The sequence below is a fragment of the Bos taurus genome, chromosome 1 (assembly GCF_002263795.3).
Source record: "Bos taurus isolate L1 Dominette 01449 registration number 42190680 breed Hereford chromosome 1, ARS-UCD2.0, whole genome shotgun sequence".
Taxonomy (NCBI): Eukaryota; Metazoa; Chordata; class Mammalia; order Artiodactyla; family Bovidae; genus Bos; species Bos taurus.
In genome coordinates, this window is record NC_037328.1 from 4296996 (window position 1) to 4323298 (window position 26303).

Here is a 26303-nt window from a genome sequence, read left to right on the forward strand (position 1 = left end):
TTCCTCTACTGCCTGAGTATTTCATCCTGTTTTCTGTTGAGTGGGGGTGGTGGTGGCGGGGAGTCCTAGCTTTTGCACATTATAGAAACAGTAAGTGCTGTGATTGTTGTTCAGTTGCTCAGTCGTGTCCAACTCTTTGCCACCCCATGGACCGCAGCACGCCAGGCCTCCCTGTCCTTCACTATCTCCCAGAGTTTGCTCATGTCCATTGAGTCGCCATAATGAATGACAAAATAAACATCTCTGTTGAGTTCCAGGAATGATTGAACTCACCTAGAGGTCTCCTCCGTGAAGCCCGAGGGAGGGGTGTAGATTGAAGGATTTTTCACTGAAATCTTGATATAATTTGTGTAGCACTTTAGAGCAAGGATCATGAATTCCTTAATTTAGACCTGATTTGTGCTGTCAAAATTTTTTATCATAATATGTTCTCTTCTAATATTACTCATAAAGTAAAATCATGACATCCTGGAAATAGTCTCTTCCCAACCAGTTTCTCTTCCTCATCTTTTCAGAACCTTGTACTTAAAGTTATCGAATTCTGACTGTTAATTGTATTAAAAAATACTAACCTATGTATCACTTCAGGGTTAACATTTGCTTTTATAGGGAATCCTTTGAATTAGGTCAGTTGTGATACACTTTTTGGGGTGTTAGTGCGTTAGGTAAGATTTCTCCATTTTATAATTTAGGAATAATATAGGAAGTCCTCAAGCCTTTATTCCATGTTTCCTACATGCTATGCATAGTGATATGGAGAATACCAAGAAGATTTTAACATAGTCTCTATGCTTGAAAGTGTTCACATATAATATGGGAGGCAGATACTGGAATACATGGAGCTTTATGATGTGGTAAACCTTGACCGTGAATGTTAAAGGAAGAACAGGGATTAATTGAGTGAAATTAATGGTGAGGATATGCCATGTGAAGAGAGAGTTGAAATAAAGGCATGGAAGAGAGTAATAGGTTATTTCACCTGTGGCCCACCAGGCTTCTCTGTCCATGGAATTTTCTAGGCGAGAATACTGGAGTCGGTCGCCACTTTCTACTCCAGGGATTTTCCTGACCCCGGGATGGAACCCCGCCGGTCTCTCGGGTCTGTGTTCGTGACACATTTGTCTGCATTTCTTTTGGTGTGTGCCCAGGCGTGGCAGTGCTGGGTCACAGGATATGTGCACGCAGTCAGGTGTGCTAGGCACTGCTAGTCTCCAAAATGAATGAAATAGTCCTCCTCGCATCAGCAGCCCGGGAGAACTCCAGTTCTTGCTCATCCTTGTCCACAAGTGTGATTGTCAGATCTTTGTCTTTTCTTTCTTTAAGCTATCAGCATGAAGTTGAGCACCTTTTTCTGGGTCTAATGACCCAGTATCACCTTCTGTGAAGTCTTTAAGTCTCTCGCCTACTCCTCCACTGAGGTGTCCATCTCCTCATGATGATTCACAGCAGTTTGTTATGTGTTTTGCACATCATCTCTTCGTTAATTACATGCATTCACATGTCGTTTTTGCTCCCTGTGGCTTGCTTTCTTCTACTCTCTGAAAGGTATTCTTTGTTAAACCAAACTTTAATTTTAATGTAGTCTCATTTCTCAACGTGGAAGGGAACAAGTGGGTAGTTCTTTATGTATCGTATTGAAAAATCTCCATGCTTTGTCTCATGAACATATTCTTCTGTATAACTTATAAACCATTGTGCTTCTGAATCTGCAATAGCTTTGTGTTAATTAATTGGATATCTTGCAAATGATAAAATGCTCAACTACTCTCATGATAACAACAGTAAACAAACATTTTACTGAACCCTTACTGTATGCCACCACACTGAACACGTTTTACAATGTGAGTCCACTCAAGTCTTATAGTGGTATCCATCTTTTAACCAGTTGGTATGGATTGTGTACCCCCTCTGTGGAAGCTAAGGCTACAAATGCTGATAATTGGATGCCAGTTCACAGTAACTGAGTGGTGGGGCTGGATTCAAACCAAGCCTCTTGTTTCCCAAAGCCCCTTATTGTCTAAGCATATTACTTATCCCATTACTATTACTTTTTATGCTCACAAGAACATGGGCTAGAGTCAGTGATTATGGTAAAAAGTGACTTTTTCTCTTTCTTATAATTAAGCCACTTACTTGGAATATTTGAAAATTGTAACTTGATTTTGGCCATCCTTGCCTCACTGTACAAGTTAGATGATAACTTGGTTGATTTCAGGATGTTCTTCTTTTTTACCTACACACTTCTCATGTGAATTCCCTTTGAAAGGACTTTCCTGGCCGTAAAATTGCTATTAGAATCTGAATACTCAATAGGTCACATTGAATAAAATTCTTTTGTGGCAGCATAGGACCTTATTCATGAAAACCACTGTGTCCTCTTGTTTTGGCGAAATTTTTATGCTGCTTACGTGGGACAGAGCACAAAATGAACCTTTTCAGAGGAAATTACTGCTCTTTGGGATCCATGAGGGCATTTTCCACCTTCTACTTATTGTAATCCACATGACCCTGGAGGGGCTGAATTTGAAAGGAACCTGTGTGTGCAGGGGGTGAGGCGAAAGCGAGGGAGAGCGAGCATGATTATGGAAATAATTTGTAGGTTATTTCAGCCCTGGGGCTCAATTCAGTGCACACAGTTTCCAGAGCCCGTATGCTGCTGATCTGATGCTGTTATTCAGATTTGCTGCCCATGGAAAAGAGATTCGTGTTACCAGCAGAAGTAGAAGAGGGGTTTTGTGTCCAAGACGGGGGTGGGAATGGACATGAACGTTAGAGAGTTTATATATGAAAAGTGCTATGCTGTTTGCAAAGGGGAAGCTAGAGCTTCTGCATTTCAACTATTAATATTTTTATTAGTGTTCTTCCCTCCAACTGGAAGCCAGAATCAGCGACATCACCTACAAAGCAGTTTCCTCTCGGCCCTTTCTTCATCCATTACTATCTTGGTGACTTTTACGGTAACATATCCTAATATTAGTTTTCAATTTCTATATTCAGTGCCTTGGGAGCATAGTTAGTAGAGTAAGAATATGCCTGACTGGGTAGAAAATCATTTAGAATTATGTATCTGAAGGAGTGGTCCAGTGGTTAAGAATCTGCCTTCCAATGCAGGGGTGCTCATTTGCTTGGTTGTGTCAGACTCTTTGTGACCCTGTGAACTGTAACCCGCCAGGCTCCTCTGTCCACAGGATTTCCCTGGCAAGAATACTGGAGTGGGTTGCCATTTCCTTTTCCAGGGGATCTTCCCGATGCAGGGGGCATGGGTCCAATCGCTTATGGGGAACTAAGATCCCATGTGCCGAGGGGCAGCTAAGCCCATGCGCCACAGTTGGAGAAGCCCATGCACTGGGATGGAGACCCAGCGTAGTCAAAAGCAAACAGACAAAAAACAAATGAACAAAAAAGATGTGTAGGAAATATTGTCTCTAAGGGGTCATTGCCTTTCCATAGAAAGTTTCTTGTCATTTATAGTGTCTCTTGTATAGCTATGCACATATATATATATATATTTTTTTTTTCGATCCCAAACTCCTAACCTATAAAGCATGCACAGTTTTAAAAGACTTTTTTAAAAAATAGTATTTACACCTTTATGTTGAATTGGGTATTAGATGTGGTAATGCAAGTCAAGTGTCTGATAGGTAGCAAATGCTCACTAAATGTTATAGTTAGCATTTTAACTAGAAGAAAAAGAGACTAGTTCCCTGTGCTTCTCTTAAATAAGTATCTTTATAGAAGTTGAGTGTGGCTTCTCTGAGGAGAGACTAAAGCTTTGAGTTTGATAAGCTTCTGAGGAATAATTACCTTCAAGTGCCCCACGTGACTCTGTGTATCAGACTTAGTGAAGATCAGTGTCTTATGCCCTGGACAAGGACAGCCGAGTTAGAAAATGATCTGGAAATCACCTTTTACCAGGAGCATCAAGTGGACTGGTTAGAAAAGCCTGTAGAAGGGACTTCGTATTTGGACTTGAATAGATTAGCATCAAGCCTCCTTCTCAAGGCTGGTACCATTCCTACAAGGCTCCTGACAGCTGGTCAGTCTGGCCAGTCTGGATGGCTACCATCCCTGGGAATCGCCCATTTACTTGGTTAGTTGGCTCCACGTTCTAGAAAGTTCTTCATCGTGTTGCGATGATACATTCTTTCTGGCGACATTTGCCATTTCTGTTTGCTTCCATATTTTCCCCCAGAGTTTCAAGTAAGCCTTTCATGCTTATTCTTCCTGATAACCGTCTAACTACTTGAAAACCGCTCTCATTTCCCTGCGCCATGTCTCCTATTTAGGTCTCCCTACCCGAGGTTTCCAAGCCAGGCTCCCAGTGGTCCTGCTCCTTTCCTGAATGTTCTCCTCATAACTGTGACCCAGGACCCCACACTCTGTCCTCGTGAGGCCCGCCCTGTGCCTCCTGCATTTCAGTCCCTGCTCTCTCATTTCTTCCATGATGCTGGTGTCAATTCCTTAAATTATTAGAAACCACAACAAACCGTTGACTCATACCCAGCTTGTGGTCTATTTAACCCTCAGTGTCAAGATCCTTGTCATCTTATTTTAATAGATTTCTGAAAACTCCAAGTTGCAGAACTTCAACTTAGCTCTTCAAAATTTTATCTTTGTGGTTTTTGTCCTTCTAATGAAATCATCTAGGATGCTAATTTGATCTTCTGTGGTGTTTATATCCCTCTTAACTTTGAGTTAAAATATAAAGATATGACAGTCTCCAAGTTTGGTCTTCGTTAAGTGTTCGCTTGGTTTCTAGCCAAGTCCTGTTTTCCCACCACTGTAGATCATTTTCCTACCTCTAGCCAGCCACTTTAGGAATATTTCCCTTTGGTTTGGGCATAGGTTTGTTGTGATGAAGAGTCACTTCTAGCACGTGTGGATCCCCATGCCAATTTTTTTAATCTCTGTGAAGGACTGGACTCAACCCAGATGAGCTTGTCAGTACTATTCTGGTGGCTCAATGTCATGCAATCTGGTGAAAAGAAATAGCAGGTATGACCTGTGAGCCATAGACTCATGTCCATAGACTCTTATTAATGCCCCATTTGGGATAGAGGATCATAGAGCTCCCTGAAGGGGTGCCTGCTGAACCTGCCCATTTTATGCCCCAGGGGGGCCCTTTTCAAAGCATGAGGACCCATTGGCCCAGCTCTAAGGAGAGGATTCTTGGAGAGTATGGGTGTTGAGGTGCACAATAAGTGCACAGGCTGGCCACTGTTTACAGCGCCTGCCCTGCTGTTAGTGTGTTCAGAGGTTTCTCCACGTTATGTTAACAGCACAGTGGAGAGGTACAATTGTGACTGAGCTCGAGTGTGGCCTAGTATACTATTATGTATCGTCCAAGGAATATGTTACTGACCCTGTTCTGCTTCCTTTTTACAATATTTTAAATTTGTATTAAGTTCATACAAACAGATAATTTTATTTATTTGAAATATAGTTAATTTACAATGTTGCATTTGTTTTGAGTGCCAGCAAAGTGACTCAGGTCTACATATGTATATATATGTATTGTTTTTTAGATTCTTTTCCATTATAGTTTATTACAAGATATTGACTACAGTTTTCTGTCCTACACAGTAGGACCTGTTGTTTATCTGATATAGATGGTTTGTGTATATAATAGTCTGTATCCCAAACTCCTAATTTATTCTCCCGCTCCACCCTGCCTTTCCCCTTTGATAACCATGAGTTTGTTTTCCTTGTGGGTCTGTTTCTGTTCTGAATGCGTAGTTTGGAAGAATTCAGTTAACCTTATAAGACCTACAGTGAAGTTCTCTTCTTATCCTTCCTTCCATGGAAATTCAGAATTCAATCAGTAGTCCCTGTTACGCTCTTTTGACGTCCCCATGCTGTATGACCATATAAATGGTATTAGCTGCTGAGCCAAATAGTGTACTGTCATTTTATTTATTTTTTTGCTTGTAGTTAATGACTGTCTCTTTTTTTTTATGCTTAATTTGCTTATTTTTTGGTTACTTCACTGTATTTTTAAAATTCTCCAATTTATTGGGTAGTTGATGAGTACTGGGGCTTTCCCTGGAGTCTGCCCTCCCCTAGCACTTGGTGCCTTTGCTCTAGTCTTGTCTTTCAGGCCCCATGTGTTACAGTCACCATGTGAACCTCTCCCGTGGGCTTCGGTGTCTACCTTTCATGCTGGAGGCTTTCATCACGTATCTGGTGATCCTTAGTTGTCTGATCACACTTAAATACGAGGTACCAAAGAAGTACTTGGGTCTCACTGGTGCATGTTGATACCTACTGGAGGCTTCTGCAGCATGAACAAATGGGGAGGCTTTTGGTGAAGGGGGCCCCAGTTGACAATATTTGTTGGCCTTTCCTGGGGGTTACTCAGTTGGCCAGAGATGGATCCTGCGATGGCCATTCACTGTGTCAGGGTTGCAGGTATTCCTTTGTTTTGCAGTAAATAATTCCTTCGTCTTTTGGGGTCTGGTTTTCTGGGGCCTGAAGCCTTTCTTCTTTAAAGAGTTCACCTTGAGTGGGAGGGTTGCCCAGTTACATGACTTTCCTCCAGTAGATGAGATGAGCCTCAGGTTACAATTATGAGGTAATATCTATAATTTTCTTTATAAGTGTTAACAATGATAGTTTAATGAACCCTTATATAATAAAACTCTAAAATGTGTTAAACAGAAAAATCAATGAGAAAAAAGACTTTTTAGGAACTCACACAGGAACTTCATTCCCAATTAGCCTCTTAAAAATACGTAACTTTATTCTTTTTCCTTTTTGTTCTTTCAAAGTGGAAAAAGTTCAACCTACTTTACAATTTTTCCTGCACTCCTATACACTCAAATGATGTGAAATGTTAGTTTCCTAGACCTGGCATATATTCTCTAGTCCTCTTGTTTAGAGTGAATTTCCCTTTTCCTGCCACGCACATAAACCATTGATTATCTGAAATCAAGTATCCTCCATTCAGTTGGATAATTGAAGCTGGATCTATTTAAATACATAATGAAGCCCTGAGCTTCATCTTAACTCTGTGCTCAAACAGGGCTCTTATGCAAAATGCATTTTTTTGTTGATTACATTCCTCCTTTGGCAAGAACTCTATTATTTCCTTCACTGAACTTTATACAGTATTTATAGCATCCCCAGCAGGCAAAGGAAAAAGCACACGATTCCCTCTCTCTACCTGTCTGCTGCTGTTTGTTTAATGAGAGGTGATGGGTGTGGAAGAAGTTGAGAGGGTACCACCTGGGGGTCTCCTTCCTGCCTCTGATGGAGGGCTCTCGAGTGGACCTGGTGTTCCTGATTAAGCTTGCCTGGTTCAAGAAGGTGATGCAGGGTGAGCAGCTTTGAAAAGCTTTTTCTAGCATGTCAGAGTTTAGATCCTGGCGTGGCCACACTGGAAAACATTGTATCAAGTGAGTGGTTTGCTGTGATCAAGTCAGAAATGTTCAGCCTGTAATATGGCCAGAAACCGTTTCGTCTCTACTTTACTTGCTGTTGACAGCAGTCAGCGTGGTCTGTACCCACCCTCTCTTCCACACGTAGCCTTGTGTATGCCACTGCCAAGGGACAGACTCTGCTGAAAAGCTCATTGAGTGATTGTCCTTCTTAGAAATTGATTTGTCCTAATGATGGAGAATGGCAGAGACCAGTGTTTTATTTAGACAGGACAGCAGGAACAAAATTTCTCTCTAATGGCGCTGCCTTCCATCTCTGACAGCTTTCAGAAGTGGTTGGTGGCTTGAGCGTTTTTAATAGTTAAAAGGGCTGCTTGTTAAATTTTTCGTAAAGCTGTGATCGCATTTTCTGAACATCTTTCTCTAGATTATGAGACTTGGTAGGTTTTTCCCCTTTGTTTTTACTTTGTCTTTTTTAGAAAAGTTGTGATAGAATATACAGAACATACCAACCGTTTCCAAGTGCCCAGTTCAGCAGCATTAGGTAATTCAGTGTTTTGCAACCGTTACCACCATCCATTTCCAGAACTCGTTTCATCTTGCAGAACTGAAACTCTGTACCCGCCGAACTCTCCATACCCCACTTTCCTGAGCCTCTGGCAACCACCATCTTCTTTCTTTTAAATAAATTAATTTCAGGATAGCTGCTTTGTCAGAATTAAATATACACCTTTCAAAGGATGTTTGGCTTCATCAATTGGTATCAGTTTCCTTCATTTCCACCTCTTAACTGGGAGGCAAACGTAAACTCTCTGACATGAGAATGGAGTGTGTTGCCCTTGATGGAGAATCTCACATGTGGAAGGAAGATGGGATTCTCTTTTCATTAAGTGAAGAGAGTGAAAAACTGTTGTTCTGCAGAACCTATCAGCCTCTGGCTCCTCTTGGAGTATATTATACAGACTCTTAAAAAAAGCATTGGAATTGACATATATACGCTACTGATACTATGTAAAGGATAGGTAACTAACAAGAACCTGCCATGTAGCTCAGGGCACCCTGCTCAACGCTCTGTTGTGACCTAAATGTGAAAGAAATCCAAAAAAGAGGGGATATATAGCTGAGTCACTTTGCTGTACGGTGGAAACTAATACAACATTGTAAAGCAACTGAACTCCAATAAGAAATTAAAAAATATATATATAAAAAGCATCACTTATTTCAAAATGAATTTTCTACTTTGCTAGTATATCAGTCAGGACAGCTTAGGTTATGCTGCAGTAAGGAGCAACCCTCACATCTCTTAACATAACTTTTCATTCCTGCCATGTGTCTGATAAGACATGGGCTATGACGCTGTTCTCATCCGAGGCACTTAGGCACCCAGGTGGACAGAAGCTGTGTCTTGTTCCTCCAGGACTTCCAGGACTGTAGGCCAAGGGACCAGAATAGGGTGAAGCAGGCTTTTGTTTACTAGTAACACGTTTATTAGGAACATTGCTTCTGTTGCCGAAACTCAGCTTCTGCTCACTGTTGCCAAATAGAAGCATGGAAAACAGTTTTGGGTGAAGTACAAGAGGAGCTTTTATTGCTTTGCGAGGCAAAGGGGGCCACAGGGGGCTAACTGCCTCGAGACTGTGTGACTCACCCTGGGGGTGGATAGTGAGGAGGAGTTTTATAGTGTTCAAGGACCAGGGTGTGATTAGCTCGCGGACGCTTCTCAGATTGGTTGATATCAAGGTGAAGTTTCAAGCGTCATCAGTCCTTTGGCTTCAGCCAGTCTTGTGTTTGTGTTTTTGTGTCCCAGTTTTCATCTGGAGGGGGGGTCTGCTTCCTGTAAAAACAACTTAGGAATGTGTGTCAGGCCTTTATCTAGATATTTCAGGGAACTGGGAGTTCGGTGATTCTGTCCTGTGGCAGAATTTTAGTCTAAATTGTTACCAGTTTTCCCAGCTCAACAGTTATCCTTTGTTTCTGTATTTTCATCTTTCCCAATCATTAACTCTTGAGTCAGCATTTTACTTCAGAAGACAAGGGTTCGGGTCTATTTCTGTGTCTCTGTTACAGTGCTGAGTCACTTCCATCGTATCCATCTCCTTGTGACCCTAGGGATTCTCTAGGCAAGAATACTGGAGTGGGTTGCCATGCCCTCCTCCAGGGGATCTTCCCCGCCCAGGGATCGAACCTGCATCTCTTAAGCCTCCTGCATTAGCAGGCAGATTCTTTACCACTGGTGCCACCTGGGAAGCCCCTGCGCCTCCATCGCTGCCCTGCAAATAATTCGTCAGTACCATCTTTCTAGATTCCATACACATGCGGTAATATGCAGTCGTTGTCTTTCTCCTTCTGACTGACTTCACTCTGGAGAGGGTGGGACGAGTTGAGGGAGTTGCGTGGAAACATACATATTATCGTATGTAAAATATGCAGTCCGTGGAAATTTGCTGTGTGACACAGGGAGCTCAGCCCAGCGCTCTGTGGCCACCTAGAGAGGTGGGATGGGGTGGGAGCGGGGAGAGGAGTTCAGGAGGGAGGGGATGTGTGTGTACCTGTGGCTGATTCATGCTGATGTATGGCAGAGGCCAGCACAATATTGTAAAGCGATTACCCACCACAAAAAAGAACAAAAAGACGAGGGCACAGGGGCTTGTACTTGTTTCACTTGTACTCAGATCCATTGACTGCAGCCAAGTGACCTGACCACACCTAACTTCAAAGCCAACAGGAAAATTCCATCCCCCCATGTCCCTAAGGGGAGCTCAAAATAAGTGGGCAACACCAAAGACCCCACAGCTAGGCTTTTAGAGCAATTGGTGAGAGCTGAAGGGGTCTGGGGTGGTGTATGTAGCATGTTAAAATTAAAAAAAAAAAAAAAACAAAAATAAGATGGAAAGAGATCAGGGTTTATGATAAATGACTGTGTCATCCCTGCTTTGACCAGGCTTTAGTTCCTTCATCTGTAAAATCATCCCACGGACCCCCTTCTTGATGAATATAGTCATTTAAAAAGTAAGGTTTGTAACTGGATTTAGCAGAGTTTGTATCAGGAATTTTAAGCTCTTTCTAACTATTCCTTGGGTATTATGTCAGGGCTGTAGATATTTGCTTTTCTTCCTCGGGGGTGGGAGAAGGGAGGCAGAGATGTATGAAGATGGTCCTGGGGGAATAGATGCTGACCTTTCAAAGAGCACTGATGCACCAGCTGTTTTCACTGGAGACAACGTCCTCTCCTCCTTAGTGACACGTGGTACCTCTGCATGGATTCCATCTGAAAGAGCCCCACAGTATCCTTTTCACATGGGTTAAAACACCAGCTCCCTTCACATCTGAAAGCTCCTTGTTTCCACTGAGCTGTGCGTACAAAGGGGAAAAGCATATTTTGGCTCAAGGGACTAGCTGTTCGTCAGATGCTCCCAGGCACTTTGGAGGACAAAGAAGGTGATGCTGGAAAAGGTCATGCTGTTGGGAACCTCCATTACAACCCTCCAGCGACACTTTTTCCTGAAAAATAAGAGTCTAAAGTACAACATTTTTAGAATAGTTATAGAGAAGTTGGACTTCAATATTAGGGTGATATATCTGGGAAGGATCTTTTAAAAACTCTCTGTTAAAGTATAATGTACACACAGAAAAGTACTCTTTTTGATGATGTTTCTTGGGCATACCCGTGACATACACTCATGTAACTGGCACCCAGATCAAGAAGCAGAATATGGCCAGCACCCGAGAGACACCCTGTGCTTCCTTCAAGATGCTACCTCCCCTCTGCCCCGTAATCCCCATCAAACGACTCTTCTGACTTCTAACAGTGTACATTTGTTTTCCTGCGTTTGTACTTTACATAAATAGAGTCTTTAAACTCTTTCGTGTTTGGCTTCTTCTCCTCAGTCTTAACGTGGGGCTCCCCTGGTGGCTCAGATGGTAAAGAATCCTCCTTCAATGCGGGAGACCTGGGTTTGATCCCTGGGTTGGGAGGATCCCCTGGAGGAGGGCATGGCAGCCCACCCCAGTGTTCTTGCCTGGGGAATCCCCTGGATAGAGGCGCCTGGCGGGCTACGCCCATGGGCTCGCAAAGGTCTGGACAGGACTGAGCGACTAAGCACACAGCACATGTGAAGCGTCTCCCGTGTTGTAGTGTGCAGTCACCGGTCTTTCGTTCCCGTTGCTGTGTCATGTGTCACTATGCGATCATCCATGTTTTTCATTCATTCTCCTGTTGACAGGTGTTGGGATACTTTTTGGTTTTGTCCATTGCAAACTGTACTGCTGTAAACCTTTCAGGACATACGTTTTGGTGAACACAGGAATGCATTTCTCTTGAGAACATACCCACGAGTGCATTTTGGGGGTCACAAGGTGTGCAGATCTTCTCCTTTAGGAGATAGCGCCAAATAGTTTTCCACGCCAGTGACACCAGTTTAGCATCCGCAGCTCGTAAGAATATTTTGGTTGCTCCATATCTTCGCCAATACTTGGTATTTTCTTCATCGAAATTTTTCTTTTCGAAAAGCATCCTTACTTGATTGTTTTCCCATCTGAACTGATTCCTTCTCTAGTAAGATTTTTTAAAAGGGTGGGGGTAGGGGGGATAACTGCACCTGGCAAATTACCCACTGAGGTTGAGAAACCCAAAGACAGCAAACATTTCAGTTGCACTAGGCATGAGGAAGCGTGGTGGTTTTATATGTGGGAGGATCTTAAACTCTGTTTTTCTGGAATAACTTTAAAGTGATACATCAAGACAAAATGGAAGGTAATTGCTTTCCAAGAGGAGATTAAAGATTAAAAATTTGCAGCTGAGTCTTTAATGCTTAAAGAATTAAAGGGGGGAGTGGGAAGTAAAATGGATAAAGGTAGTCAGTTACACGCTTCCAATTATAAGCTGATTAAGTCCTAGGTATGTAATAAAAAGATGAGTCTCCTATACACACATTGCATTTTTCCCTTTCTCTACCTACAAGTATTTACCTTTGACTTCCAGTATCTTTATCTCTTCTTCTTTTCCCACTGAGATGATTCCATCTGCTTTATCAGGTGCTGTTTCTTTAGGAGAATGTCTAGCTTATTGAAGTCTTCCTTAGATACAGGCAAGTGTTTTGTTGTAAACATAACAACGGCCAGATTGCCTAGGTTAGCCCGGTGTGTGGTGTCTCTGCTGGCAGACACTGTAATATCTGATGCCATTTCATTTGTGGGATATGAAACTGATGAGATTCAGAAATAACATAAACCCTAGTGGTGGTACCTTCACTTAAATTTCAGTTATGTGGGTGGAGTCCTGTTGTAGAATATATTTTCAAACCATGGCTCAAATGAGTGAGAAAAGTAAGAAGATGCATCAGAGAGAAAACAAAAAAGTAACAATGTTTTGTGATTGAAAAATGATGCTGTCAGCTAGTTTAATATTTATTATTAAATATTAAACAATATTTAATATTGAAGTAGCCAAAGAGATCCTCTGTTCAGGCTGAAGTATGGTTGGGTCTGAGCTAACTTCAGAGCATTTACTAAACTTCTCTAAGGAGATGCTCATTGACTGCATTCCTAGAGAATTAATCATAGCCTATGATGACACATGAACTGTCCCCCCAGCTTTTGCCTTTCAGAGCACCCGGAGTTACAGCAAGCCCACTTTGAAGTTATCTGCTCATTGGTGGGTGTCTCCTGCCAACGTTAATTGTCTTTAAAGCCCCTCAACCTGGTCATTCTAAGTGGCTGGAGTTCTCCTGGGTGGTCGCTATTTCTAGATTCTCCCCTGTGTTCCTGAGTTGGTAATACTTCTAGCTCCTGGATCTCCATCCCAGCCCTAGTTGTGTTATGGCTGCTTGGCTTAGGCAGGGCACCTGAGGATTGGGGTCACAGCAGGTCACTGGGGGCAGGGTTATCGCATTTTCCTTGGCCGTAATATCCCTTGGCTTCACTGTCACCTCTGAACTGACCCGTCCCCTTCTGCAAACTGACCTTTGCTTCATAGCAACTGTCAATAAGAAAACAAGCTCTCTGAAACACCTACTAAAAACCTTAATTTATCTACTTATAAAAATAATTATATAGTGGAACTATATGTCACTTTGTTCTGTATTTTCCCAGTCTCCTGTAAATGTGTTATCATACTTTCATTATTTAAAAAAATTAGAAGTTAAAAAAGAAACCCAAACTAAGCTATCTGTATAGAACTGTCCACAGACTCAATGGGCATGAATCTGAACAAATTTCAGGAGACAGTGGAAGACAGAGGAGCCTGGCATGCTGCGATCTGTGGGGTCACAAAGAGGCGGACACGACTTAGTGACTAAACGACAGTGGCAGATAGAATTGGCACATACACCAGTGTTTTGGTTTGGGCTGCTGTCACAAACTACCCGAGACTGGGTGACTTTATAAACATTCTGGAGGCTGGAAGTGTGAGATGAGGGTGGGAACATGGTTGGGGTCTGATCGGGCACGTTCCCTGATTCATAGATGGCAGTCTATGGAGCTATCAAGCTAGCTAGCTCTTTGGCTTCTTTTTATAAGGGCACCAATCCCCTGTATGAAGCCTCCACTCCCACGACCTCATTACCTCCTAATACCATCACACTTGGAGAAGGAAACGGCAATCCACTCCAGTATTCTTGCCTGGAAAATTCCACAGTAGGCTTCAGTCCATGGGGTCGCAAGGAGTCAGATAAGACTGAGCACACAGTACCATCACACTGGGGGTTAGGTTTTCAATGTTTGAATCTGGGGCAGGGGGCTGGATACAACGATTCAATCTGTTGCAACAACTGAGCTCAATAAGTACATGAGTGAGCTGACATGGCGGCCTCATTCCCGACAGCCCCTGGGAGCGAGGGCTGGGTGGAGTGGTGTCTGACTGAGACGCCCTCGTTTTATCTGCTCTCTGAACAAGGCGGTCAGAAAGGTTAGCCTTCCCCACGGGGTGTGTAGACCCGTCTGCTTGACCCCCAGCCAGGGCTTGCCTGGAAATGCACACTGGTTCTTCTCTGCTGACCTCTGTGGTGCCCGTTTCTTCTCGGGCCCCACCCTGCCCCTCACAGACCACCAGCCAGACGGAGCTGGAGAACTGGATCACCGCCATCCACTCTGCTTGCGCGGCTGCTGTGGCAAGACACCACCACAAAGAGGACACGCTCCGGCTGCTGAAGTCGGAGATCAAAAAACTGGAACAGAAGATTGACATGGACGAGAAGATGAAGAAAATGGGCGAGATGCAGCTGTCTTCCGTCACGGATTCAAAGAAGAAGAAAACTATATTAGATCAGGTAATTGTTCTCCCGTGTACAGACGTGGGCCAATCCTCAGGTCTTGAAAGGGGTGTTTCTGCTGCCTTGGAACCGAGAAATATCCTTGGTTATCTCCTCCTTGTCAGCCTGTCACCCAGGCTGCTAGATTCTTTATTTTGACTGTCAGTTCTTCTCACCAGTTGTTCACAGTTGATTGTTATGAGCTGAAGGGAACAGTATTACATTGGAGGAAAAACAGAAATCTAATAGAGGAGCCCTCCTGCTCCCACCAGTGGCAAGCTGTTCTTGGGGATCTGGGTAATTGGCATGTCTGCGATTTCATTCCCCGTGGTATCAGGTTGACTTGGTGCCCAGCTGTGATGGGTCTAACTTCATCCCTGACTCCTCAATAAAGTTAAATTTCTATATTTAGTAAAGGTAGAGTGTGCTTTAAAAATATGTGTATAATTGCTGTATATGCAGGTAAGTGTATTTCATGCTAAAAAGGAAAGATTTAGTGAGATAACAGAGGACATTTTGCCTTCTATTCAGTTGTTTTAAAGTCTGTGATAGAGACTTCCCTGGGGGTCCAGACGTTAAGACTCTGCCCTTCCAATGCAGAGGGCACTGGTTCAATCCCTGTCAGGGAACTAAGATCCCACATGCCATGTGGTATTGCCAAAAAGAAAGAAAAAAAAAATTAAAGTCAGTGATAGCCATTTAGCAACATTTTGAAACTTTGCCTAGTATGTAGGAAGTAAGTATGTGAATAAACGCTATTTAAATAATTGATCAGCATATGATCTTCTGAATTCCTCTCTGTCTGTTCTTTCCCTCTATTATCCTGTTCTATATATTTTTTAACCAGAGGTGAAATTCACATAACACAAACTTAACCACATTAAAGTGTACAATTCAGCGGCATTGAGTACATGTATAATGTTGAGTAACCATTATCTCTGTCTAGTCCCAAATACCATCTACCTCCGTATCTTTTAAGAGGAAACTCCGTATCTTTTAAGCTTTTGCTCCTCTCTGCCCCTGGCATTCTGTCTCTGGGTTTGCCAGTTTCAGATGTTTTGTATAAATGGAGGAGCATAATATGTGACCTTCTGTGTCAATGTCTTTGAGTTAGTGTAATGTCTTACCGACTGGTCCACGTTGTGGTATGCACACTCCGTTCCTTTTATGGCTGGATATTACTCCATTGTGTGTGTACACCACAATTTGTTTACCCATTCATCTTTTGATAGATATTTGGGCTAACCACTGATTAATATCCACATCACAGCCAAGATCCCTGAGCCTTCACAATACACCTGTTCCAGCTCTTACTCTTGCATTACTTTGTTCGACCGTCACATCAGCCGCAGGAGGTGGGTATTATTTTGCCACTTGGAAAAATGTGGAAACATCTTGGATCCATTTGGTGGTTGAAACTATGTGTTCCAGAATGTGGATCTTCACCATTAGTATTTTCCATGGTCCCATCCTGTACATTCAACCGCCCACCTGCTCCCAAAACTCTCGGCCTATTTGTCTCTGATTTTGAAATCACTTTGGTTTTCTTCTTCTCTATCTTCCTCTGAAAAACTACCCCTAGGTAAGTCATATAATTCTCCAGGGCTGGAATTCCTCTGCGTTTTTTACTTCTCCCTCAGGTTTGTGGTTCTGAGCCTGGAGCTGATGGTCTGTCATGGTTGCAAACATGAAATCTATGATGGGAGGGAGCAGAGCAACTAAGGCTGTATGTTCTGTGTATCATACTGAATGTAGGACTATAGATTGCAGAAAAACATGTAAGCTATGGAAACAGCAAAATGGGACTTGTTATTACCTAAGAAATTTAGGATACCTGTTGTTTACCTTTTAGGATTAAAATTAATACCTTTGCAACATGTGGATTTGTAACATTTATGTGGGATAAAATTGTTAACATTTGCCTTCTCTTTTTCTTCTTTCGTTTTTTCCGTGTTTTCACCACTCTAGATCTTTGTCTGGGAGCAGAATCTTGAGCAGTTCCAAATGGACCTGTTTCGGTACCGCTGTTACCTAGCCAGCCTCCAAGGCGGGGAGCTGCCCAACCCTAAAAGGCTACTTGCCTTTGCAAGCCGACCAACCAAAGTGGCAATGGGCCGCCTTGGAATTTTTTCCGTGTCATCTTTTCATGCCCTGGTGAGTAGAAGCTAATGTGTTTTTGATAAATATCCATCTTGACTATTAATCCTGAGCACGACTTGACAAGGATCTCTGAAGTGGTTTTCCAGTTTTACTGCTCTGTGTGGCTTTGATACGTCCTCTCTCAGCCATGGATGCAAATCTTCATTTGAATCTCTTTTGACATTTGTTACTTCAGCTGGTCTTGATGGGCCCTAAATTACTGTGCAAGAAAATATGAAAGGTATTACCTCAAGAGCTCTTCACATGGGGTACTGGTGGGTAACTCATGTCATTTTTGGGTGGTGTCATGCTTTCAACCCCAATATATATTTTTTCTGTTATTCTTGTGGATATGATAAGTGGAGAGCTTGTTCTCTCACACACAAATGTGTTTCTCTCTCAGTTTCTCACATGAAGACACATACACCATATATTGAACAGATTTCTTTAAAAATCTTCCTTTTCACTTTTTCATCATAGTTTTGAAAGTGAAAGTGTTAGTCGCCAGTCATGTCTGACTCTTTTCGACCCCATGGGCTCACCAGACTCCTCTGTCCATGGAATTCTCCAGGCAAGAATACTGGAGTGGGTTGCCATGCTCTCCTCCAGGGGATCTTCCCAACCCAGGGATTGAACCCCGGTCTTCTACATTGCAGGCAGATTCTCTACTGTCTGAGCCACCAGGGAAGCCCCCATCATAGTTTTGGGTGACCATAAATACCTGATTCATTTGAAGAAGGTCAAGACCTTTCTGTGTTTCTCAGCCCGACATAAGTAGTTGCTTGGGGAAGAGAATTTTCATCTGATCTCCAGAGCGGCAGATTGGGTAGTTGTATGTTTGCAATCTGTAATTTCATGTACTTGCTATATTGCAAACAGCTTTATGTACTTTGGGTTCCTTTCTTCTCAAACATCGCTATGCGAGCAACACGGTCTTTGCCTCTCCAAATGAACACCCACTGAAAATGTGCTGCACCTTAGCGCACTTGCTGTGAGACTGAATGTCAAGTCCCAGATTCCAGAAGCCGCCTTGGAGAACCTTTCCTGTGGGGCTCTGGGCGCTGTGTCAGCTGCACGCTTCAATTGATTCAGAGCTGTAATTCACTCAGAGGCGTTTGTGTTCTTTATAAATAGATTAGCATCATCATTCAGATAATTAGGGTAGATTTACATTTTTTAAAGAAGTCTTAAACCAATTTCTGGAGTTATTAGAACTGGCATCCTGATTTGTTCTACTAATTACAGCTCAGCTCTTGGTCTCCTGGCTACCACCTCTCCATACAGCTATTAAGTCTTATTTTTTTAGTGGCACTGGGTCCAAGGGCTGTGATCAATTAATCTTGCAAACGGTCTTCAGTTTGTGGCTCTTGGTCTGTTTCTATGAGACCTGGACACTGCTTTGTAACTTAACCAAATCTTAGTTTGCCTGTTCTGCAAAGTAATTGTGAGAAAAATTCTTGTTTACCACACTGTGAGAATGTCATCAATTGAAGCAGCAGTCTTACTAAGCAAAGGGCTTCCCTGGTGGTTCAGACGCTAAAGAATCTGCCTGCATGCTGGAGACCTCAGTTTGATCCCTGTGTCAGGAAGATCCTCTGGAGTAGGAAATGGTTACCCACTCCAGTATTCTTGCCTGGAGAATTCCATGGACAGAGGAGCCTGGCAAGTTACAGTCCTGGGGTTGCAAAGACTGAGACATGACAGAGCAACTAACACTTTATTTCACTTTCTTATGTAGGAAGTTTGATCCCCATGATGGTGCATCAGTGTTATTACTGGGTTGGCCAAAAAGTTTATTTGAGTTCTTATGGAAAAACCCGAACGAACTTTTCAGCCAACCCAATACTAAATCCCAAGCCATCCAAATGGCTGTTTCCTTCTCCTGGGCTTGATAAACTTTGGAGAAAATAATCTTGCTGTCCACCTAAAACTTCTGTGTTTCTATTATTTTCTTCAAAGCCACTGAAGCTAATCTCTCCTGTGCGTGCTTGTGTCTGACTCTTTGAAACTCCGTGGGCTATAGCCCGCCAGGCTCCTCTTGTCCTTGGAATTTTTCAGGCAAAAATACTGGAACGATTTGCCATTTCCTCCTCCAGGGGATCTTCCCAACTCAGGGTTCAAACCTGCATCTCTTGCATTGGTCAGGCAGATTCTTTACCACTAGCGCCACTTGGGAAGTCCCTCTAAAATGAGATGATGAAATAAAAGCCACTAAATTATCCTTCCATAATTTATCTCCAGACTTTCTAATCTCCTCTGTCTCAATGTCTATGATTTGTGTGTGCTTTTCTTTTGATGGGCAGGCTTTTAAAATCTGACCAGCTGACAATGGGAGTGGAAGGGTTAGTAACTTTTAGCTTTATTCAGCCCGTGATTTTAAAGAATGTTTAATTCCACACGTGCCAGTCTCTGTTTCTTTGTTCTTTCTTTCTTTTTTTTTTGCTAGCTACATCTGTGACGTGTATCTGGGTGTTTGTGTGTCATTGCAAACTTCTCTTTTCCATGAGGGGTTTCAGTGGGACTGGACCAGTTAAGCAAGCCTGTTGGGTGTCTGTTCCTATTTGTTGCTCTATGTTTTATAGAAGGTTCTGGGCAGGGAGTTTTTACTGTCTCATTTATTGGATACTTTTTTTTTTCCTTCTCTCCTTGTCGTTTGACCCCAGAGAATGTTCTTTTCCCTTGGGGTTGAAACATTTTTCAATTTAGCCTTTGTCCAGATCTTTTTTTTTTTTTTTTCCTTCTTTTAAGTGGGGAGCATAGAAGGAGGAGGTGTCAGGGCAACGGGGCTAGGGGAGGAGATTCGAGCACAATTTAAGCTCCATTGACCAGGACGACTTCTCATCATGCTCAGTAATTAACTGAAGGGTCCCCACTGTACTCTTTGAAAGAAGGTTATCATTGTTCTTGTTTGCACAGATGAACAGAATGATAGAGTAATCAGGTACGGGCCACAAAGAGAGGCATTGTGTGAGCAAAGATCATTGAGAAACTCGAGCTCTTGTTCAACAGTTCTTTTGCCAGCTTTTTTTTTCCCCTTCCATCTAAATCTCTTTGCTCATTTTGAGTCATTATTGTCTTGAGAGTAGCAGTAACTTTCGCAGCTTATGAGGTTCACATTTATGGTTGTTTGAGTTTCTCTTCTGGACTCTGTCCAAAATTAGAAACCAGAGTTGCCGTTTAATTGTTATAACTGTGTTATGTAGAATCTCTGCTTGTGCTTTTTCTTGTTTGTTTGTTGTTTATTTATTCATTCAGTCAACAAATAAATGTGAGTGCCTGGCATATGTCTGTACTGTCCTCTGATTAGGGTTATAGCAGTGAATGAATCTAGAGTTCTTGTCCCATTGGAGCTTATATTCTTGTGGGAAAGATGGATAATAAGTAAGCAATCAGATAAACACAAGGGCTTCCCAGGTGTCTCGGTGGTAAAGGATCTGCCTGCAATGCAGGAGACCCGAGAGTCGTGGGTTCCATCCCTGGGTCAGGAAGATCCTCTGGAGAAGGAAATGGCACTCCACCCTAGTTATTTTTGCCTGGGTTAATTCCATGGACAGAGGAGCCTGGCGGGCTACAGTTTATGGGGTCACAAGCTTGGACATGCCTTAGCGACTAAACAGCAACACCAGATAAACACAAAAGTTCAGATATTGATGGGTGCTGTGATACACACAGACACCAGACACACACACACACACACACACATAGACTTGACCATTCATTTCCGCAGGTTCTGCATCTGGGGATTCAACCAACCATGGATTGGTATTCAAAAAAAATAAATTCCAGAAAGTTCCAAAAAGCAAAAAACAAATTTGCTCAACGATTTCCATAGCATTTACATTGTACTTACACCTATTTACATAGAATATACATTATATTAGGTATTATAAATAAGCTAGTGATGTTTAAAATACATAGGAGATGGTATGTAGGTTATATATAAATACTATGCCATTTTATATAAGGTCTTGAGCATGGGAGGATTTTGATTCCTTGGGGGTCCTAAAGAACCAGTTTCCCATGGATATTGATGGACAATTGTGTGTTTGTGCATGCATGTGTATCTGCCTGTATAGGTCCGTAAATATATCTTTATAAATTTGAGACCACATGAACACTTTTTCTCTAGAATTTTTACCTTTAATACCATTTATTCAGTGGTTCTTAGCCTCATTTTGTGACCATAAGCTTAACTGATTTTGACATCATTATGTCAGCATCTTTGTATGTTAACACATTATCATTTATTCCTTTTACAACCGTGTTTACCTTTAGCTTAGAAAGTGATGAAATGGAGAAGAAAAAATGTTTGCATATTTAACATAAAAATGTGTCCTTTATTGTTGTGAGACGTTTGCTGCCCTAACACCTTGAGTACATCTGTGGTAAGAGCTCTCCCTGGGGGAGTTCTCCCACCGTTGTGTTGGGTGCCACATATTTACCTGCCCCCGTCTAGGTCTGCTTATGTCTGAAGCTGAGAAAATGTAAGACCTTTCAAGCTCCCTCCTCTTCTTTCTGTTTGGGACCAAAACTTTCCCCCTAATACCCTTGCAGAGAAGCTGTTTTGATTCTTGTTTCTGATGGACGTGGGGTCTTTGCCAGTCTACTCACTGGGGTTCCAGGGTGTTTACCCTGTCAATGCTGAAAACCTCAGGAAGGTGTGCCTTGTTGCCAGTGTACTCGCTGCTGAGGGGGCCCCTGGGTGTTACCCAACAGTGTTCATCCACGAGAAGGCGGCCAGTTGGCAGCCATCACATGGGGAGTTGCCCGTGTGGGAATCTATGACAAGTAGGTTCTGAGATATTTACCTCCGGCAACAAAGAGTGGGTGGGGAAGTTTCATTTCAAGCCCAACTCGCTGTACCTCCTTGCACTCCCTCGTTTGAAAGGAGAGCCCGTGGGTGGCCTGTTGAGACCTCCTGGCAGAAGTTCCCGTAGGTTCCTGGGACTCTGCTTACCACCTGTGGGATAAAGTTCCAGCCCGAAGGATTGCCTGCAAAGACTCTATGGATTTGAAAGTCCATAAAGTCTCAGAGCTCCTGCACCTGTTGCTTGATGCAGGCGATCACAGCGGCGGATGGAGGTTTGGTGTGGTCCCTTCCTGAACATTTAAGTATTTGTCTGGGTTCCTGGCTGGTAGCTCAAGTGAAGGAATCCACCTGTAATGCAGGATATGCAGGTTCAATTCCCAGGTCAGGAAGATGCCCTTGGAGGAGAAAATGTCAAGTCTCTCCAGTATTCTTGCTTGAAAAAATCCCATAAACAGAGGAGCCTGTTGGGCTACAGTGGGCTACAGTCCGTAGGGGTCGCAAAGAGTCGAACACAACTGAATTACTGAGCATGTACACTGGCACCTTGCATATGTCTCAATGGAGGTTAGCTTCCTTTAAAAAAAAAAAAATACGTTTTTCTCTCCAAAGTTAAAATTTGTTTTAACAAAAAGATAAGTATCATATTTTAAGTGTCAGCCAGTCAGTTCAGTTCAGTCGCTCAGTCGTGTCTGACTCTTTGCGACCCCATGAATCGCAGCACGCCAGGCCTCCCTGTCCATCACCAACTCCCTGAATTCACTCAGACTCACGTCCATCGAGTCCTTGATGCCATCCAGCAACCTCATCCTCTGTCATCCCCTTCTTCTCCTGCCCCCAATCCCTCCCAGCATCACAGTCTTTTCCAATGAGTCAACCCTTCACATGAGGTGGCCAAAGTACTGGAGTTTCAGCTTTAGCATCATTCCTTCCAAAGAAATCCCAGGGCTGATCTCCTTCAGAATGGACTGGTTGGATCTCCTTGCAGTCCAAGGGACTCTCAAGAGTCTTCTCCAACACCACAGTTCAAAAGCATCAATTTTAAGTGTAGATGACAGAATTGCCAAATGCATTTAGTACATTTCCATTTTTGTAAAAATATTATATACATGTTTGCTTCTCATCTCACACGCTAGTAAAGTAATGCTCAAAAGTCTCCAAGCCAGGCTTCAGCAATATTTGAACTGTGAACTTCCTGATGTTCAAGCTGGTTTTAGAAAAGGCAGAGGAACCAGAGATCAAATTGCTAATATCCGCTGGATCATGGAAAAAGAAAGAGAGTTCCAGAAAAACATCTATCTCTGCTTTATTGACTATGCCAAAGCCTTTGGCTGTGTGGATCACAATAAACTGTGGAAAATTCTGAAAGAGATGGGAATACCAGACCACCTGACCTGCCTCTTGAGAAATCTGTATGCAGGTCAGGAAGCAACAATTAGAACTGGACATGGAACAACAGACTGGTTCCAAATAGGAAAAGGAGTACGTCAAGGCTGTATATTGTCACCCTGCTTATTTAACTTATATGCAGAGTACATCATGATAAATGCTGGACTGGAAGAAAGAAGCTGGAATCAAGACTGCCAGGAGAAATATCAATAACCTCAGATATGCAGATGACACCACCCTTATGGCAGAAAGTGAAGAGGAACTCAAAAGCCTCTTGATGAAAGTGAAAGTGGAGAGTGAAAAAGTTGGCTTAAAGCTCAACATTCAGAAAACGACGATCATGGCATCTGGTCCCATCACTTCATGGGAAATAGATGGGGAAACAGTGGAAACAGTGTCAGACTTTATTTTTCTGGGCTCCAAAATCACTGCAGATGGTGACTGCAGCCATGAAATTAAGAGACACTTACTCCTTGGAAGGAAAGTTATGACCAACCTAGATAGCATATTCAAAAGCAGAGACATTACTTTGCCAACAAAGGTCTGTCTAGTCAAGGCTATGGTTTTTCTATCATGTATGGATGTGAGAGTTGGACTGTGAAGAAGACTGAGCGCCGAAGAATTGATGCTTTTGAACTGTGGTGTTGGAGAAGACTCTTGAGAGTCCCTTGGACTGCAAGGAGATCCAACCAGTCCATTCTGAAGGAGAACAGCCCTGGGATTTCTTTGAAGGGAATGATGCTGAAGCTGAAGCTCCAGTACTTTGGCACCTCATGCAAAGAGTTGACTCATTGGAAAAGACTCTGATGCTGGGAGGGATTGGGGGCAGGAGGAGAAGGGGATGACAGAGGATGAGACGGCTGGACGGCATCACGGACTCGATGGACGTGAGTCTGAGTGAATTCCGGGAGTTGGTGATGGACAGGGAGGCCTGGCGTGCTGCGATTCATGGGGTCGCAAAGAGTCGGACACGACTGAGTGACTGATCTGATCTGATCTGAAAGTCAGGAGGATGTAACCAAGTATTAACAGTGGTAGGTTTCATGTTTTGGGAAACATTTTTTGTTCTCTTTTGCTGTGCAAAATATATCCTATAAAAATAAGGAGGAAAATGTCTTCTAGCCTTTTCTATGCATGTTTGAAATTAAATATTTTACAAAATCACGATTGAGGAAATACATTTCTTATTCCTCTTTCACCTAAACATGGGACATGCAAGGCTATAACGTGGTGTCACTGTCTTTCATGGACCTGGATCCCTTCCGTCTTATTCTGTAATCCTTGAAAATGCTTCCATCCAAATGCCCTGAACTAGCTAACATGACGTTTCAGAAAAGAGGGGAGTGAAGGATAATGGACATCCCCCTCCTTCTGAGGATCCTTCCTGGAAATTATAAATAACCTTTCTACTTCCCTTTGACCAGAACTTCATCACTATCCTACACCCTGCTACAAGGAAAATGAGTCCACTTGGGGCAGCCAGATGCTCAACTTTTTTTGAGATTTCTCTGACCAAGGCCAAGAAGTGATTAATATTGGGGGACAACCATCACTTGCTTAATGAGGAAAGTAATTTTATGTAATTCTGTGAAAACAAAATAGAAGAGATGGGTAAATTTAGATTCAGTATGAAATCACAGGCACCCAAATGTGCTGTTTTCACTGTTTTTGCTGCCACTCCATCACTGGTTTTTGTTAGGGTGTAGGAACAGCTCTGTATCATTTAGAGAGAATCTCAAGAAAGTATCGTTAGTTTAACTTGTTGCTAGAGTTTGGGACTGTGACCAGAAGGACATCTGATTTCTTGGAAACCTAGTTTACATTCTGTTACTTTTATTATGTATTTTTACTGAGCTGACTCATTGGAAAAGACCCTGGTGCTGGAAAAGATTGAGGATGGGAGGAGAAGTGGGTGACAGAGGATGAGATGGTTGGATATCACCGACTCAATGGATGAAAGTCTGAGCAAACTCTGGAAGATAGTGAAGGACAGGGAAACCTGGTGTGCTGCAGTCCATGGGGTTGCAAAGAGTCAGACGTGCCTGAGTAACTGAGCAACAACAGCAACTGATTATTTCAGACAGCGATTGAGTTTGCCAAGCTTTCGTTTATAGTTTGAATCTAGAAAGGACTCTCAAAGTACCCATATGTGTGAGTCATTGATGAAATGCTTTGGGTGGTGGGCTCAGTGTTGGCAGACGTGAGACTTTTGGAGGGTGGGACTTAGTGGGGACTTTGGGGAACTGTCAGTGGTCCTGGCTACCTCTCTTTGATGGTCCCTCTTGCCGTCCTCAGGTGGCTGCCCGCACTGGTGAAACTGGAGTCAGAAGACGTACTCAGGCCATGTCCCGATCCGCAAGCAAGAGAAGGAGCAGGTTTTCTTCTCTTTGGGGTCTGGACACTACCTCTAAAAAGAAGCAGGGACGCCCAAGCATCAATCAGGTGGGTTCCAGGGTGGATGAGAAAGCAAGCGTAGGTTACTTCCGCGGACACGTCACTTTGGGGATGTGCGTGCATGTGTGCGTTGTTTCTTGATTGATACACCCAGTGTTACACCACTTCAACTAGCTGAAGCAAAGAAGTTGGTTGTGCTAGATGCTTTAAATAGATAATGTACACCCACAACACTGAACTCTGCTATTAGTCTATCACCAAGCTCCCGTCCCCCACCTGCATCCTTTCCAAACGCTGGTTAATTACAGACGGACTGAAAGTGCACTTCTTCCTGAGTCTTCTGGAAAAAAGCAGGGCTTGATGATGAAGCCAAGTGGGCACCTGAGCAGTCTTTTTATGCTTCCTCTGGTGTTGGATCAAAGGCCGCCTCCAGGGCAATCTGATTATTTCTTTGCCCTTGACTGTTTGGGGTTGATGTTAAAATGGGTGCCTATCAATATGAGGAACCAGGCGTCTGAGAGCACGTACTCACCGCTGTGACGTCCATCTCCCAAGGTGGCAGGGCTTGAAGGGGACCTGTCTCAGTGCATCATGAGTAGTACCCGCTAGGGTGCTACATCACTGGGTCTCTAATACCCAAATACTCTGGCCTCATCACTTTGACTTTTACTAGCAAAGGCCACTTTCCTACCAGAGTTACTTCTGGGGAACTCTCTTTCCATTGTCATTTCCTTTGGCTTTGAAAAACAAGTGGCCCCAGAGCTGCTTTGATGATAGGCATGGAAAGAACTTAGGAGAGGGGGAGAATGTCCAGTCCGTGAGCTGAAGAGGCACTGTGCATTTTGAAGTCATGATTAGTATTGCCAATTTGACCTGTTCACTCTGAGCCCTTATGCAAAGTGAGACAGGTCCATTGACTGACTCAGTGAAAAAAGATCTCATTTATTTGGC

The 26303-nt window shown here is 43.0% G+C and overlaps 1 protein-coding gene and 1 non-coding gene across 12 annotated transcripts in view; one reads left to right on the plus strand and one right to left on the minus strand.

Moving 5' to 3' along the window:
* The window catches only part of TIAM1 (TIAM Rac1 associated GEF 1), a 464731-nt gene that overhangs the window by 329965 nt on the left and 108463 nt on the right, over positions 1 to 26303 (plus strand). For all 11 annotated transcript variants that reach the window (XM_024993771.2, XM_024993775.2, XM_059887391.1 and 8 more), the window contains 3 exons: positions 14417 to 14641; positions 16592 to 16777; positions 25254 to 25400. In XM_024993771.2, the coding sequence (XP_024849539.1) occupies positions 14417 to 14641; positions 16592 to 16777; positions 25254 to 25400 (558 nt within the window). The remainder of the gene's footprint in view (positions 1 to 14416; positions 14642 to 16591; positions 16778 to 25253; positions 25401 to 26303) is intronic.
* MIR2284X (microRNA mir-2284x) lies at positions 18520 to 18615 on the minus strand. Its single transcript, NR_037520.1, has one exon. It is a non-coding gene; the product is annotated as a microRNA mir-2284x (primary transcript).